Below are 17,753 nucleotides of genomic sequence, written 5' to 3' on the forward strand. Positions count from 1 at the left end.
CGCGCACCGGAAGATATATTGTGAGAGAAAACACGAGAGTGTGGGCTATCGTTGTCGCTCAGGGGAGGGGGAGGGGCTTCCACTCGTGTGTTGTTTTGTTTCTTCGGAAGTCGACGGGGGATGATTAAAGAGATGCCCTCGGATTGTAAAAATATTGGTTTTATTTTACGTACATGTTTCGCGGTTCCAAGTACATGGTCCCGGTGTCTCGGATAACTGGGGTAAAAATATTGCCAGAAACGAAACATAAACGGGCCGATAATTCATTCAAACTTCATTAGAAACAACAAAGTAAAATAATGCATAAACTACGCGACGTAGTCGTCGACGGGTATTAATTTTCGGTTGTCGAAGCAGTCGCCGATCCACCGGCTGTTTACGATTCTAATTGACTTTTCGCCGCTCGCGCTCTCCAGTTCTTTTATGTACTCCTGCAGAATGTCGGTGGAGTCGATGTTGTCGACGAATATGTAATTCGCACTCGAGCTCAGTACTTGCAGGGTTTGGCCGCTCATGAATGCAAAGGAGTACTTTTGGGGATCGCCTTCGTTGACGAAGTAGCCAACGATTCCTCGGAATATCGAAAAAGGCGAGACTCCGCCGGTTTCGTACAGTAGACCTTCGACTTTTTTCATGTCCACTATTGAAAAATCGGTATTTTTCTTCAACTGCAACGTGAAATAACCATTTAGACATGATCAAATTAATGGAGAAAACTAGAAAAAAAAAAAAACCCATTTACCTTTTGTTCGACTATTTTCATGGACCTCTTGAAGCTTTCCAAATCCGCGTCCTCGTAGTAGCTGTCCATAAACTCGTCGTACGTTTCATCGAGTTTCTTTTTCGTTTTGGGACTGGCTGCATACAACTCCCACGGACGAAATTCGGCGATTTTCGGCAGATTTTCCTGCAGAGTGGCTCTTCTTAGCCAATCTATACTAGCCACGTCGTACTTTTCTCGGCTGATCAAATTTCTCGCTTTCAGCTGAAATCATTCGTATTTTCGGACAAATCGGTAATCGCACTTGCACAACAACGTCAGCCCTTACCACATCGGGATTTCCAACCAGCACGCAAAAGGTCTCGTCCCCGGGGTTAGCCACCACCTTGCCCATGTGCTCCAGCAAAACCTTCTCCACGTCGTTTTTCTTCAACTTCGAGTCCCCATTGATCACGCAAAATTCCCTGCCCTCGAATAGTCGCGATAGGCGCACCACGTCGTCGTTACTCTTCGAGGGCACAAAATTATCGTAAACCTTGGACGTGGCAGGCGCCGCCTTGCGAACCTTTGGTTGCTTCTCCTCACCCGCGTCGTCGATATCGCTGGCGGTGACTTTCCGTTTGGTCAGTTTTTGAATAGCTCCAACGTCCTTCAGATACGGAGAAACCTTAAATGATGTAAACGAAATAATAATAAATGCCGACGTACCTTGACGAGTCTTGAAAATTCCGTGGTCGAACACGCATCGTACCACGGTTTGTCCAGTCTAACTTTCAGGACTCTTGGAAACCTCATGGTGTAGCCGTACGGGTACTGCTGCGACTTTGTGATTTCAGTCGCGCGCAGTTGCAAGATTATCGATTCTTTCGGCGAAATCCACATATCGGGCAGTTGGGACTGTAAAAGTAAAAAGATAGAACGATGCTCGAAAATTGTTCCTACCTTCGACTACCTTGGGTCCAAACACCCCGTGCGGCTTCTTGTCTTTCCAGTGTGTCTTGAGCCTCTGCTGTATGACCTTTAGGTTTTCGCCGCTCAGTCCAGACTTTACCGTGACAACCGCGTGAAATTCCGAGGGCATGCCGCTTCGGTTCGTCGCTGGACTCGCCACGCCCATCAAGAAGACGCTGATCTGTCCACTGCAGCGACCCTGGCCGTAGTACCCGCCCAGGATTATCAGGTCCAAGTCTTGCACCAATCCATCGGAGTACTGAAAAATCGGCAAATTTTTTCTCATGCAGCAAACAAACCGGCGCATCAAACAAGGAATCGACGTACCTCGGCCTTGATTTTGTAGCACCCGCTCTTCTCGCGCACGTTTGGCTTGTACGTGCAGTCGCGTGTTTTCACTACGATACCTTCGTCGTCGTTATCCAGCGCCACGTTAAATATTTCAGTCAGTTGTTCCCTGAAAACAAACACCACATCGTTAAACTTCGAGATTCCTCTCTCTCTCTCTCTTATTTAGGAAAAAAAAAAAAAGCAGCTCTTACACCGATGAAACGGTATTCGTTTGACAGAGCATCAGCACCCCCTCCTTCTCGGTGAAAGCGTTTTTCAAGACGGCCAATCGTTCCGAGTACGGTTTGTTGACCAACCGCTCGTCATTGTACAAAAGAACGTCGTAAGCCACAAAACACGGCTGATGGCAGCTGTTGTCCGTGATTTTTTTCACGTCGAAGCTCAATCCTTTGCTACCGAAGCACATCCTCTCCTTGTGCCAGCCCATCAGCTCACCGTCCAGTATGACGGATCGGCACTCCTTGTTTAGCAGCGGTGCCACGCTCGACGTCAAAAACCCCCTCGACTCCGGGGTTTCCCCGTAACTCGGGTTGCTGGTGATGTCGAAGCCCTGGCGCGTAAAGTACTTGAACCTCCCGTCCTTCATGTGCATCTGCGACCTCTCGCCGTCGAATTTCGTCTGCACGTAATACTGCCGCTCGAGCTCGCGGCTGAACAGCTTGCCGATCCGTTCGATGCGAAACCGCTCGAGCAGCATCGGTTTCACGTGCGAGAACACCTCGATCTCGATCGCCGAGTCCCCCGAACGCGCGTCCGCAAAGTGCTTGCACACCTCGTACAGGCTCGACGTCACGTTGAACTTGTCCTCGGCGTCGGGGTGTATTGCTGCAATCAAGGACATCAGACACGGGATTTTTATCACCAAGTTCGTTGGGGGTACGAAACAAGGTCGATCGGTTACCTTCGAACACCCTCTTCTGGGGTATGCCGAGTTTAAGGTCCTTCAACAGCATCCTCGTCAACCACTTGAGCTCCAGGGCGCTGATGTTGCGCGTAAAGTGCACAAAGAGCTCGTCCTTGCTCTGGCTCGTGCTGTGATGGGTGGCCACGTCGTCGAGGAACTTGTTCACCTGCTCGATCGTCAGCGAGCTCTGCTCGTTCGGCAAACGACGCTTCAGGACCCAGAAAGTCCTCTCGGCCAGGTCGTCGTATTTACTCGTCGTTGCTCCGGCTATTGGTTTTCTAAAAAACACACGCGCTATCAATCGCGTTCACAGAGCCAATTAGCGATGGCTTACTTGTAGCTGGTGAGTTTTTCCGCGTTGGCGCTGTTCTTCCCCAAACAGAATACTCGGACGTAGAGCTGTGACAGGTGGGTGCTCTTCAAGCCGTAGGGACCCCTCTCGCGCTCCATGCTTGGCAGCAGGAGCCTGTAGACGGGGAAGAGGGACGTATCCTGGAACGCAAAGTTTGGGATTACATTTTACTCGAGCCAAGAAAATAATGTATATACAAAAAAAAAAAAAACTTACAGCTTCGGCATTGTTTGCTTTTATCTTGGTTGCGAGTTCTCGGCACTTTCTCGTGTACGATTTCAGGGCCTCGAATTTCTGCTGGCCCTTGAGGGTCGTCAGTTTTTCCAAAAATTCGCACAGATCCGTGAACTTGATTTCAGAATCCAGCGTCGAAGGCATGCTCTGAAAAATGCGAGTTTACACTTTGTTAACCACTCGGTGAATCGTACACGGGGTATACCGGACAAAAGGGGTTAGTTGAAAAAAAAAAGAAAGACGACGAAATAACGACAAAATAATTTATTCACTTTTCGTTCGCTCACTATTACAAAAAGAAAAACAACACTGACAACTCACATTTGACGTATATTTACACGCGCTTATGTACAGTCTTATAATAACCGGTAAATCAAACGACGATGTAATCTTCTATGTACATCCTGGCCAGGTCCTGGTTGCCGGACTGCAAGTAGATAAGATGCAGATTGAAGGCAGCCTCTCTCTTGAGATCCAGCAGAGTTTCGTTCTGCCTCACGAGCTCGGGCTGCGGCGACTCGATCACTTTTTTGTAAAATTTAATAGCCGCGGGTAGGAGACCCAGCTGGTGGAAGACTCGGGCCATGTTGTAATCGGACTCCTGCTGGCCTTGCTCTTCCCGCAGAGTCGCGTACGTATTCATAAAGGCCAGGGCTGTAAATGAAAAAAAAGAAAGAAAGTTACTCAAGCCTGCCCACTTGGCACCCTTGAAAGCCGTACCTTGGGCGACAAGCTGGTTCTTCTTGGAGGAGAACTTCTGGCAGGCCATCTGGAGCAGGGTGACAGATATGAGGAGCGCGAGCAACGGGTTCGGCCTGACTTTGAAGAGCGCGATGTAATCGTTGAGGGCGTACTTGTAGGTCCCGGAGACGAGGCAATTGTTGGCGTGGAGTATGTGCAGGCACGAGAAGACGTTCTCGTTGCTCAGCTGTCGCATGATGAACCTGCTGTGTCGCGAGTCCGTAACTTTTTGTATGATGATGTTGAGCAGGTTCCAGGGCACGACGCTGCGGCTGTTGCTCTTGACGAACTCGCGCACGACGTTGAAGCCGGCAAAGGTGTCGTTGTTCCTGATACACGAGATCAAGCACATGTAGAGCAGGTGCCCGTTGCGCCCGATAAAGCGCCGCGAGGTCAACGCGGTGAAGCACATTCGCTGCAGCAATCCGTACTTTTTCATGGCGCAGGCCCGATCGCACATACGGAGGAGCAGCCCAAACTCGTCCTCCTCGCTGGGCTCGTTGTTCATCGAGAAGGTAGGGCTGTCCTCGTCCAGGAGGGGCTCGCCCCGGGATAGCCGTGTCCGTTGGATGATGTCGACCCGTTGCTTGAAGGCCGCGGTGCGGCTCAGGGCGGTGAGCTCCTGTTTCGAGCGCAGGGCTATCGTGTGCCTGGACAGGAGCAGCATGCCCGACTCAAAGTACTCCTTGTGCCTGTCGCACTTGCTCAGTAGGAGGGTGCGCTTGTACACGAGGCCGGGGTCGAGGACGTCCGTTTCCGGATCCAGACGAAGGATGTCGATCGCTTGGTTGAGCTCGCCCTCAAGTTCGTACAGCTCGGCGAGTTGCATGCGGGCGCCCAGGTGCTGGGGCGAGAGCCTGAGCACCATCTCGTACGACTGGATGGCCTTGCGGGAGTCGCCGCAGCCGTGCCAGCACTCGGCGTGCCGCAGCCAGACGGCCGCGAGGCTGTAGTTTTGGCTGGCGACGAGGGGCTCGAGGAGACCGAGGGCCCGCTCGAAGCACCGCTTGCCCATGTAAGCCTCGGCTATGTCGAGAAAGAGATCGCCCGAGAGCTCGACGCTCTCGAGGGCCTGGAAACGGGGGACCAGCTCCTCGGCTATGGCTATCTGGTCGAGCTCGATTATCGAGATGATGCACTTGGCTTTTATATCGACGGCCAGATCGTCGGGCACGCTACACCCGATCACGTGAACCATTTTCTCGTTGTTTGGGCCCTTCTGTTCATCCTCGGCGTACTCGATGCTGATGGGCGTAAAGTCCGTGAGTATCCTGAGGCAACGGTTGTACTGCTTCAGAGCTATCAGCAGGTCCATCATGAGGTTGACCATCTCGGGGGTAATCATGTGACGCGGGCACTTTCTGAACATGTTGTTCATACCGTCGAGAGCCGCCTCGTACAAATTCTCCTGCATGCAGCGTTCGAGGAGCTTTTTGGCGTATTTGACGATGTTTTCGCCATCATTGGGCCCGAGGTGATTGAGTAGTCTCGAGTAGGCGCGGATGTAGGCCCTACGGTCGCCGAACTTGTCCTGCAGCTCGGCTCGCGTCTCGTACAGCTCGATGCTCTTGGGACTGGCTTGTATGGCTTTTGAGTAACACGTGAGGGCCTGGCGTAGGTCGTCGGCCTCTAACGACGCGACCGCTAGACGCACCCACTGTTCCGCGTCCCGGGGACTCAGGTACGCTGCTATTAGGGCGCATTGCATGGACTTTTGCGGCTGGTCGGCCTCGTAGATCGTCGCGAGCAGCTTGTACGGTTCGGGCGCGTTTCGTTCTTGCCTGTTGGAAGACAGAGAAAAAACATTAGTTGAATATCAGTTGGATGACATTGGAAAGGGGCACGATACAAACCTTATGATTTCCTTGCACATGTCTATGGCTGTTGATATTTCCCCCCTGGCGTATCTTATGTTAGCCTCCCCCATGAGACCCTCCAGTGCTCGAGATATTTTTTTAAATCTTCTGGACCGTCCTTTGGCAGACTTTTGAGGGTTGTTTTCATCAACCTGTGTGCTGACTTCTGGAGTTGCTTCAGTTTCCGCAGCGCCACTAGCACTGCAACAGAAGAAGGCCAAAGATAATATGTTTTGACAAACGGTGGATGAAACGTGCGAATTCCTGCACTTACCTGACAACAGCTTCCTCGTGTTCACTATCGGCAACTCTTTCCATTCTGTCGGTGAATTCAGAGAAGGTCAGTTCACCGTCTAAAAATTGCCTGGTCAGCATATTTTCTTCCTCCGCCAAGGGCATATTTTGCTCTTCCACGTCAGATGCAATCTCTTCAAGCTGGCTGCCCGCCATATACTCGACAGACATTTTCTGCGGTATCTGATCGAATCTTATGGCCTCGGTCTGGACAAATTCACCCATTTCAGACTGATTGAGTGGCATTGTGTCCAGAACCTCGATCTCCACGGGGGCCAGCATCGACGTCGTACCGTCCATGACAAATGCCACGCTCTCCATTTCTGTGTACTGTTTGTCGGGCTCTACTTTGGCTTGGATTCTGTCTTCCATGGCTGGTGCAGGGTTTGGATAACTGACACTTCTCCGATTGAGTTTGCACGTAAACACACTTATAGCCACAACGAATACACTGTCCCAAATAATGAGGAAAAAAAAAAAATTCGTCAGTACGACCAACCCGGGCAAATGGCAGATAAAAAAATATGGATAGGTGACGTAGACGAAAAAAAAATTTCCACATCCAACTAACGTGCAAACTGAGGACTGTTTTCCATCGTTGCAAGGGAATGTAACCAGAAATGGTTGTGTCAAAGGGAGACGAAATAAAAAAAACTGTCGATGACAAGCGAATTGTTTTAATTCAGTCATGCAACAAGTGTAAAGTAGAGAGGACTTTAAACGAAAAATAAATACTTTGGTTTTTAAAGGTTAAACCAAGAAGTTACCTTTTATTTTACTCGACAGGGTTTATACACAAATGCAGCGTTGTCACAATATTCTCATGCGATGAAAGAATGTCGGTTGACTTTTAGTTAGGACTTGCATCGACACTTTCGATGAATAAACCATTTCCTTTTAACAATCAAAACTCTGTTACATCAGATATAAACATGCACCGACAGGCACGACGACACACATGTGCAGTTATTATTCTCTTCTGCTTCAAAAAATATATATATGCACTTTGACCTAACCTCTTTTAGGACCAATCATCGCTCGTCAAGTTTAACGCGGAAAAATTCAAATTCAATAAATTCATCCATTGAATTTCCATTGTAAGAAAAGGTAGGATTGACCACTGACGTAGAACATATAACAAATAAGTATTATTTTACAGTTATGTATATCAGTAAAAAAATTTGTAGTAAACTATAGTTAATTATTAATACAAACTATTGGGTTAAATTCTTTTTCAACCACAACGCAGGAAGTCGTTGAAAAAATATTTTTAGCTACAATTCCGTTTTTTTTTGTTTTTTTGTTTTTTTGTTAGATTCAAACATTCGAAATAACGAATTATTCATCTAAATCGTTGTTTTTGCCGTTATTCAACAGCAACAAAATAACACTTTTTGATTGAAACACAAAACAAAAGAGGATCTATCAAATCTATGTAAAAAGTAAAAAAAGGAACTATCCTGAATAAACAAAAAGAAGCCGCTTGTACACAACGCGAACCGTGAAAAAAAGCACAGTTTCCAATTCAACGGAAAAACCTCGAAAAAAAAAAAAAAACAAAAAAAAGTAACGGCAGCTTTTCAAAAAAAGGGTTTGTAAAGCGAATAAAAAACCCCCCCAACGATCCCGATCGATCCCCCCCCATTACGCACGATAAAAGGAGAAGGGGGAGTCAGTGTCCATTCATCCGGCAGCCCCTCGCCGCACATACAATAGGGCTTCGACCTTCTCTCCCCTCCCTTTTTTCTTCCAACCCCCTGCCTCTGACCAACATCAAAGAGGGGCACCGAGGGGGTTGAAAGGGCGAGAGCGTGTACTGCATGCACCGAGCGACCATCGGCTCAGTACCGTCGCGACTCGCGCACCTCGCGGACGCATTGGATTTTAGTTGTACTCGTTGTGTTTTTTGGGGGGTGCGGATTGTGTATATACAGTTGCGCGCGTGCCGGTAATCAACGCGTGTCTCGTACCCACTGCCCAGCGGAGGGGTGAGTTTAAATGTGGTCGGCGTGTGCCCTTCGTATTTTATGATGTCACAAATGACGTTCGATCGGGTGGGAAAATTCGTTTTTCTTAACTAACGTTTTTCTTCTCCTTGGGCATTCTTTTGCTATTATGAATGATTAAACGCGCGCGATACTTGACGGTTTTTTTTTTTTTTTGTTCTTTTTACGATGATACATGGATCGAAGAGCGCAAATATATTTCAAAAAATCGCCGATTAGTCAAGCGAACAACGTGGTACGACATTACTAATATTTTCGGAGCAGCATCGTAGTTTGATTCCACCGAGTGTATATCGTGAGTGAGTGTGTGGGTGCCAAACTCGAAAAGTGTTGCGTTAAAGTACTTTGTATACATTGTAATCATCAAGTGTATTGTGTATTCCTGTGTACAAAAACACCTACTCTTTCTCTCTCTCATACTGAATATAGTGTTTGTTTTGTTGTCACAAGAGATGTACCATGACAAAGTAAGGAGAATATATTACACTTTGTAGCACTGCTGTGCGATGGTGATTGATTTGCCGGCGAGTCTCGAGTGAGCGCACGCGACGACCATACGTAAGTACACTTTTTTTTGTTTTTTTTTTTGTTTTCCTTTCGCCAAAAGAGAAATGGCATTTTTTCGTGTAAGCCCATAAGGGATGATCTTTTTTTTTTTTTTTTTGGTATTCCGTTTTTCTCGAGCGCGCGACAGGTACTTAAACGTTTGACATGGGTGTGAACGATGGGGAGGAAAAACAAACCCAGGGATCACGTGCGTGCGTTTGCATCTCGTTTTTTTTTTAGCTGGGAAATGCTTGTAACGAGGAGCCCATTTGTCTCTTTTGTTATCTTGTTTGTTTGGGTGAAAAAAGGTGCGACAATTTTTTACTCTCCGTTTTTGAGGGTAGAAGAAGAAGAAGCGGGTGTTTTGGCTCTGCGAGGGGACAGTTCGATTTTTTTTTAGAAAAACTGTAGTGTTCGGAAAAGTGTTGTGAACAAATATTAAAGAGAGTGATCATTTTTTACGTGACGCGAGTAAATTTTTGCTTTCTTAGATTGTTTTTTATTATATAACGCTTTTCAACTGTTCATCCCTTTAAAAGAGAACGACATTTTACAGCGTATTTTATTTCATAGCCAACTCGTCTTCTTTTCGTTTTTAAAAATTGAACTGTCCTTTTTACCCTAAACGTTCGTACATCATATGTTTTTTATTATATTGTGTTATGTTAAGGTAATTTATACAAATAGTGTTTTTTATTTTTGTTTTTAAACTTTGAAAAATGAGATAAAAATTTATACTATTGCGATTACTACAAAGTGGTTAAAGATTTATAAAGATTTGGAGTGTCAGTCTCTAATCACATTCAACTTAAAATTATTACGTTCCAAGTAACTTGAAAACATTTGTTTTCGTTGATAAGTTTAAAAATTATGTTGCATGAATAAGAACTGCAATAAAATAATTAATATACTCTCTACGGAGAAAAGAACTAAAGTAATTTTTACCGTAAAACTACATTAATATTAGGATAATGTACAAATGCAGAAAGTTTTGGAGTGAAACTAGGGTTTCAAAAAAAGAGAGGAAAGTTATAATGAAAAACGGTGAAATTACAGTAATTAATATCATTTAACTTTACCTTTGACGTACTTTTCTTTGTGTTCATTTATCAAAAGCTTTTGATGAAATGGGACAAGTCTAATTTAAAAATAATTTGCTGTATCTGTGTACAATATAAACTTGTTTTCTTTTGTCATTTTAAATAGATCAAGTGCACGAGTATTTATAACGTTCAAAGTAGATACAAAAATTTCTTTTTAACTTTAGCTCCAGAAACAATTTTATATTTAGTCACGCAAAAACATGGCAAAAGATGATCATTTTTACACTTAATTACATTTTATTTTTGATAAGAAAAAAAAAAATACTAGTTTTCAATGATCATTGTTTTTAAATTTATTATCACGTCCTGCTACTTTTTTTTTGTTATTATTCAAAAGCTGAACTGACGGTAATGTTAAAAGTAATCAAATGAGTCCATTTTTGACAAATCTATTGAAAATTTATGATAAATGTTTGATCAATTTAACGGTAAAAAAAAAAAAAGTTAAAGTCCATATTTATACATAAACTTACCATCCCCTTGTACCCACGGATGAGGACGGTACACCTGTGCACGATAAAATTCTCGCACTCACAGAGAAACCCGCCCCCCAATTGTCACCTGATTTGATTTACTTTACACCCAAGTAAACAATACAGGATAATTTTTGTTCAATAGGAGAGAAAAGAACGAGGAGAATCTTGATATGCGCCCCGCAATTTGCATGTAAATACACACGAGAGGAGAAAGCGCGACATTTAAATATATGATTCAAACGTACAGTAAATGTACGTGTAATGTGCAGAAATTGCATGTGTATGAATGGCTATTAATACAAGGAAGAAATTTTTTCATCCCCCTATTTATTCCACCCTGTCCATGGATGTATCAAAAAGATTCGCTTATTTATTTTTAAAGTTGGCCGTATCGTATTAAAATAACAACTCATTGGAACGAAAATCTTGCAGTGATCAGAGAATTATGGCAACTAGTTTAATGTAATTCATTTATACAAGAAGTAGCTTGATTTAAAATAATTAAAATAATGATGTTTCAAAGGTGGTATTGACTTTAACTCATAACAGATTTTTTTATACACACTGTAAGTATCAAAATATGTTATACACATCTTGTAAGGAAAATCCTGTTTTGACTCTGTAGCTACTTGTTTTTCCTCTTGAAACTAATTTACTGTCAATTGAGCAAAAAAAAAAAAAAAAAAAGAAACACTTTAGTGTTCGTTTTGTGATTGGATGATGTTTTTAAATTGTCTAACCTGGACTTGAGTAAGAGTCCATCATAAAAAATTGTTTTTAATATTCTTTTGAAAAGCTTTTGTGTCAAGGCTGCTTTTACACTTTATTTTTCTCCACAGCGCTAATCGACGAAGCATCTCCGTAATCCTGTACCAGTCGTACCCTGCAACTCCCACAAAACAAACCAACTGGAACCTTTTTATTTTCCCTTAACATTAAAAAATCTGCCCAATTTGCATCAGAGATGATTACGACTTTTTTCTTTTTTTTTCACTGCTCGATCCCACGATATCCTATACGTTGTTAATTTCGCACGAGCCGGAAGTGAGAGATGATGATAAAAGCTTTGAGCAACGAAAACAAAGAACAAGAGAGAAAGGGGCGAACGCTCGCGTCAAAGCAGGTGCACGGAAAAAGAAATACGTCTACGTATATGTATATATATATACTTATTTGTATATGCGTGTGCGTGACAATTAATCTGATTTTTTTGTAATCCTTTGCTCGTTAAATACACAGCATGTATACCCAACAAAAAATGTTTGTCTCTCTCTCTACCCTTGTAATCCCAACCAATGAGTACACACGAGTAAACACGATCGCCAACTTTTGAGAAAAAAATATCCCCCCGATACCCCAAAAATCCGACACATCGATCATCAACACTGTCCTATCGTGTAAGAGCCGAAAACGCCACTTTGCACTAATTGAACAGCCCATCCCGCGCGTAAATAATAACAATCCCGTGGTTCGGCTGCCCATGTACACACAAGGACGAACAGATAGTTCCAGAGTCGAAGTCACTTTACTTTGATTCTTAGATCCGTAAAGGTATAATATGCGGCGTAAATATTTGCACTCTTGGGACGCGAGGGGAGAAAAAGACACTTGATGGCCCGCGTGAAAGGTACGCTTTTCGAGCTACCGCGATTTGATGGATCGAGTGCGATAAAGATGGATTAGGGTAACACGTGTCCGGGGAACTAAGGGAATGCGGTGAGTTTAATGATCGCCGGTTATCTGTGTCTTTTAGCACAGAGTTTGGGAGTTGACTGTTTGGACGCAGAGACTTTTATTTAAGTAGATTTGTTGAACCTGCACTCCACGACTGATTACAATAATTAAACGTCTTGAATTTTTGTGTTTTAGTTACAATAACTTGAAGGATAACCCGTACAAATTGGAGAGTCATTGTGCTGCATGGATGTAACATAAAAAACGCTCCCTATTTCAGTCCCATCTCTATAAATATGATACAACAAGAGTTTTTATTGTCTAAGCTGTATAGGTATACATCGAGGGTGACAATCTCCGTACCCGCCGCGAGTGCTGTAAGCTATTTTTCAACACTTAGTCTGCAACAATTGTAATTTAACAATTGGTTGTTATTGTATACGAGTTTGGACTTGGAGTCATCAAAGTCGAAGCGAAGTGTCACTCGTGCAAAAACCACCTACTTCACGCACACTTGTTTCATAACTCGACACTTTGCGTGCCAATGTATTGACTTTGAAGGCCTTTTCGATGTGTCAAATGATATACTTAGTACGGTAAAAGACTATTTCACGCACGTAGCGCTAAAACGCGTCCTTTTGTCACGAGAAGTAAAACTTGGCGCACCGCAAGTATTTCAAAAAGTATATTTTCAACAAATAACAATATTTCCTTACCAATGAATTATATATACGTGTAAGGATCCATTTTAATCGATTGGTCTTATCTACTTGTTATATCAGCGAAGCGGCTTCCCCTATATAGACGGGGGTGAGTAGGTGAAGGGGGTCTAACGAGCTTAGACGCGTCTACGTATACCTACATAAATATATAATCTCGATTGTTGGTGCACACACGTACAGGTGCAACACGATAACGAGAGAAAGCGTCGTAACACGGATGTGTGTGGGCGAGTATTATATATAGGATGCAATTGTGCGGGCGTCCTAATTACTCTTTCTCTATCTTCATCCCTCCGTCGTCGGGCCTGATTTATGTAACCTTTTTGCCTCCAGTCCTGAAATTTGCATCAGTCGAAAGGGCGAATGGAAGTGACGTTGTTCAAATGCCTGTATCTTTTCCTCGCTCCGGTCTTTTTCGACCACTAGGTGCTGTTATTATACATGTCATGCTTAAGTATACGTTTCAATTGCACGCCCCAAGTTGTAATTATTTTCCACCATGTATTACATTACACTTGTTGAAAGTTTGGTCTGTAGATTAAATCAACGACAAAGTGAACGTTTTGTTCTTGCAATTACGGGAGTTGTTTTTTTTTGGAAACGGTTGGTTGGTTTATTTGTTAATTTTTCTGGAGTCGCGATCTATTGTCATTTCGTGCAATTCAGGGTTTTTCGGTTCCGTGAGGGTGTATCATATACATGCCATTAGGTTACATTTTGATGAACTTTTATGTAGAATTAGTAGTTTAATGATAACAAAAGCTTTTTTTTTTTATTGACAAACATTTTTATTTCGACTTTGCCATGTCATCACACATGCGGAGATAAAACTAGAAAATTTCTCAACCGATGCTTCACCTTGTTCACTTAAAAAATCTGCTTTCTATCTTTCGTAGCTGTAGTTTGCCATTTTTTACTGAGTGTAATGTGTGATTAGCAAACAAAAATTGAAAAGCACTTATCGTACAAAAAATTTTTCGCACGAAAGTGTGTATAACGCTTGTGAAAGAAACAATGAGAGCTTCATAGAAACTTGGAGAAAGGTGAATTCATTTTCAAAGTTTATTGAATATATCTACAAAAATATTATACTGACAATGTATCAGACAATGGTAAGTGGAAAAATTGAGTTGCGTTAGTATATTCATTAGAGGGATCCATATCTATACTTACATATTATGTAGGTATTCGAGTGGGATATGCCAAAATCCTCCCCCAGCTAACACTTTTCCAAAAATAAGCCCACAGCTCTCGACATAAAACAAGGGTTCTCTTTTTTTTTTATTTCAACACAACAAAAATTTTGCTTATTTCTACTACCCTACTCCCCCTGAAAACCCCCACCGCCCTTTTACCCGCTTTTAAACCCTTCAACATCCCTTCAGCCAAGTATGTCCCATAATTGATGATCCGTTTTTCTACGCCGTTCATAAGGCAAATAGATTGACTTTATACTAATCGATTGACAATTAAATAGTCAATTCACTATTATTCTAGATTGATTATTATTTATCATTATGATGAAAATATTATCAAAAAAACCCTTGAGTTGAGTTATTTTTAGAGACTGCGAAAAAGCAACTTTGTTTGAACATGTTATTAATATAACCCTGACACATGAAACTGTACACAATACAGTCACATTCACAGACAATTACAGACTCAAACCCAAAACCCCTCAAGTTGGGTTGTTTTAGAGACTGTGAAACAGCAACTTTGTTCGAACATGTTATGTTCATAATATTTAAGTCTTTTTAACCGATAATCTTTAAAATTGAAATTTTGTTTTTACAAGCAACCCCGACACATGAATCTAGACACAATATAAATTCACAGACAATTCCAGATTCGAACCCACAACCTCTTGAGTTGGGTTGTTTTTAGGGACTGCGAAAAAGCAACTTTGTTCGAACATGTTATGTTCATAATATTAAAGTCTTTTTAACCGATAATCTTTAAAATTGAAATTTTGTTTTTTACAAGCAACCTTGATACATGAATCTAGACTCAATATACATTCACAGATAATTCCAGAGGTGAACCCACAACCTCTTGAGTTGGGTTGTTTTTAGGGACTGCGAAAAAGCAACTTTGTTTGAACACGTTATGTTCATAATATTTAAATCCTTTCAACTAATCATTGAAATTAAAATTTTGTTTTGACAAGTAACCCAGAGGCATCTGATTCTACACAATATACATTCACAGACAATTCCAGAGTCGAACGAGCTCAACCAAACCATTGTTGTTTTCCCAATCGATCCATTCCGTCCTCCGAGACAACACACACAACATCACAAGTTACGGTAACACAACTATAATAGCGAGAGTTAATCAGTAAACAGCGGCGCTCCATCACGAGTATCTATAAAGGTATACGTTAAGTCAAGAGTCGCATAATATCTCGTGACGAGAAAAGGGGTGGGGGTGGGTGGCAACCACGTATGCCACACACATAACGCAATATTCACGCGTGTGGCCTCACTTCCTCGGGTCCTCTGCCTCGTCGGGTTTCGAATTTCGCGTTCGAATTTGGTAGCGGATGATGGCAGGTATTACGAAGGCAAGCTCCTCTGAAATCTGCAATATATACATATATATATATATATATACAACGGTGCGCGTACATGTCGTTGTCACGTTGACGAGGTACACTGTACATGTGATTTGCATGAATATGTACGTTTGCCACGTGTATATATGGCGGTGTTAATAGAATGGGAGGAGAAAGGGGCTAGGCATTTGTATAGGATGATGAAGTCGTTGCTTTACATTTTGTCGTTATGTATGGTTATGTGCGCACTTTGCGTTCGTGCGGTTTAGAACATTGCATTGTACATAGGTTTCGTCGCGTCGAGCTCGGAAGATTGATTTTCATGGAAAATAAAGTCAGTTTATGAATTATGTTACAGATATTGTGTTAATAAGCTCAAGGAAAATTATTTTGTTGGTTAAAACAAAAAACATTGGGCTTCTTTTCAATATAAAGTAAAATTAAAAATTTTTTTGTCGAAAATGGCACGGTTTTTACTCCCAGCAGAATTAGTTTTCCAAATATTTTATGACAATATATCTCTGTATATCTCTCGTATGAAATAGTCAATTTTATGTATAAAAGAAAAAAAAATGTTAGGCATGAAAAATCTCAAAAAATCTAGGTATATTTCTTGACCTATGAAGATCAGTGTTAATAAATTTTGAAACATTCTTCTATCATAGTTATGTAAATTATAACGGAGTCAGAAGTTGGTTTTTGCCTCTAAAAATTATATCGCTCCGTTTTCCTTTTGGGTAGCCGATCTAACTGACCTTGTTCGCCACATCCACATGTGAACACTTTTTTATTAAGATCTATATTAATATTAAGTGGTCAGCACTTAAGGTGAGCTTAAGTATTGAATTTCTTATGAGACGAAATTTGAACTGGGCTACTGTCTTCGTTGGTTGTCAGTAATCCAAGTGTTCCATGTGAATCCTACAAAGGCGTACAGTTTAAGGAAAGTAAAACTTATTGCAATACTTACTAAGTACAATTACCAATGAAATTAAATTTAATAATAAAATAAACGAGGTGAAGTATGTGAATATATCAAATGTACACTTACTTTTTAAGTTGAACGTTTTTTTTCTCGCAGTTGAAAGATTATTAAATCCAAAGACAGACACTTTTAATGGTGGGTAGTAATGTCGAAGAGGCTTCGAAGGCTTTAAAATACTTACTGATACCCACTATAAATATGAGCTCAATTAGATAGTGCCCAAAACCTCCTAATTGCATGACTATATATAGCAACAAACAAATCTATTGGGGCAACGTGGTCCCAGAACAGACACCGTCCGAAAAAGCCCGAGAATGCTTTATTATTTTATTCTTTACAAATGATCATATTACCTTACTACCGCAGCAACAGTTACGTTATCTGTAGTGGGGTTTTAAATTAAAAAAAAAAAATTGTAGAGAGGTGACAGTAAGTAGTGCCCTAGGACGCTAAACTGCCTGACTTGAGAGAAAAAATTTAATTTTTCACAGCAAACATGCAGGTTTGAAATAATCTGTACTGCAATCTTTGAGGGCTTTATCAGATTAAAGATGCACTGTGGTGCTTTTTCATGATGCAGATGCACTTTTGCGTATTTACAAGTATACAATAACGTAAATTCAATGGATTACTATCATTATGACGCGTGTAGGTGCACATGAAATAAGTGCATGCAGTAATTAATACGACAGAATCTTCGGTGTCAAGAGATAAGATAATTGAGTTAAAAAATTGTTAATATTCATATTTATTTTTTGCTATTGCTCTGTATGTTCAGAGTTTAAATTTAAAGTTTTTCGATGGCCAAATTAAAATACATTAGATTGAGATGATGTTGAATTTTTTTTTTGTGTTTTGTTTGAGAACATGACGTATACTCTGTGTATACATTTTCCCATCATTCAATCGATCATTATATTTAAGAAATTTGATTAATGTTGCCGTCGCACGTGAAACAGTAACGCAATTAATTTAGTCGGTGACGGGAATCGATCGTAAAATAAAAAAATTTATCCAGAAAACGTGCACATATTATGTATTTCTCGTGTTTTTACGTGTAGATTATTTTTTGCATAACGATCAGCATCATACGAATGGAGTGGATTAACATCAACAGTTCGTTTTCATTAGCCGATTTTCATAATACTCTCAGCGTCCCTTCTTAATGATCCCCTGAAAATCACAAATAGACCCATACAAGGGAGGTGGTATTTAAAATAAAAACGTATAATATTGTTATTTTCAAAACTAAATACCTTGAATATTATATATTTTAAATAATG

At 41.7% G+C, this 17,753-nt stretch overlaps 3 protein-coding genes across 3 annotated transcripts in view; 1 reads left to right on the forward strand and 2 right to left on the reverse strand.

The window, feature by feature from the left end:
- Positions 1 to 174: 174 nt before the first annotated feature.
- Positions 175 to 7,237, reverse strand: DNAlig4 (DNA ligase 4). Its single transcript, XM_089597672.1, has 11 exons — positions 7,172 to 7,237; positions 3,496 to 3,660; positions 3,262 to 3,419; positions 2,925 to 3,205; positions 2,215 to 2,848; positions 2,000 to 2,129; positions 1,674 to 1,931; positions 1,430 to 1,618; positions 1,050 to 1,370; positions 743 to 985; positions 175 to 668 (listed from the first exon to the last, which is right to left on the reverse strand). Exons 2-11 carry the CDS (start codon positions 3,655 to 3,657, stop codon positions 309 to 311), a joined length of 2,736 nt encoding a protein of 911 aa, XP_089453798.1. The 5' UTR covers positions 3,658 to 3,660; positions 7,172 to 7,237; the 3' UTR covers positions 175 to 308.
- On the reverse strand, positions 3,763 to 7,246 carry LOC106647506 (general transcription factor 3C polypeptide 3). Its single transcript, XM_014363938.2, has 5 exons — positions 7,172 to 7,246; positions 6,385 to 6,855; positions 6,108 to 6,311; positions 4,234 to 6,035; positions 3,763 to 4,167 (listed from the first exon to the last, which is right to left on the reverse strand). Exons 2-5 carry the CDS (start codon positions 6,774 to 6,776, stop codon positions 3,887 to 3,889), a joined length of 2,679 nt encoding a protein of 892 aa, XP_014219424.2. The 5' UTR covers positions 6,777 to 6,855; positions 7,172 to 7,246; the 3' UTR covers positions 3,763 to 3,886.
- Positions 7,247 to 8,576: 1,330 nt separating this feature from the next.
- gogo (thrombospondin-1 like protein golden goal) overlaps positions 8,577 to 17,753 on the forward strand; it is a 193,071-nt gene continuing 183,894 nt past the window's right edge. The window contains exon 1 of the mRNA XM_089597643.1: positions 8,577 to 8,968. The gene's annotated coding sequence lies outside the window, so the exon portion shown is untranslated. The remainder of the gene's footprint in view (positions 8,969 to 17,753) is intronic.

This window comes from Copidosoma floridanum, unplaced genomic scaffold (assembly GCF_036245765.1).
Source record: "Copidosoma floridanum isolate Cflo_tuat_1 unplaced genomic scaffold, Cflo_Japanese_pri ptg000035l, whole genome shotgun sequence".
NCBI classification, from domain to species: Eukaryota; Metazoa; Arthropoda; class Insecta; order Hymenoptera; family Encyrtidae; genus Copidosoma; species Copidosoma floridanum.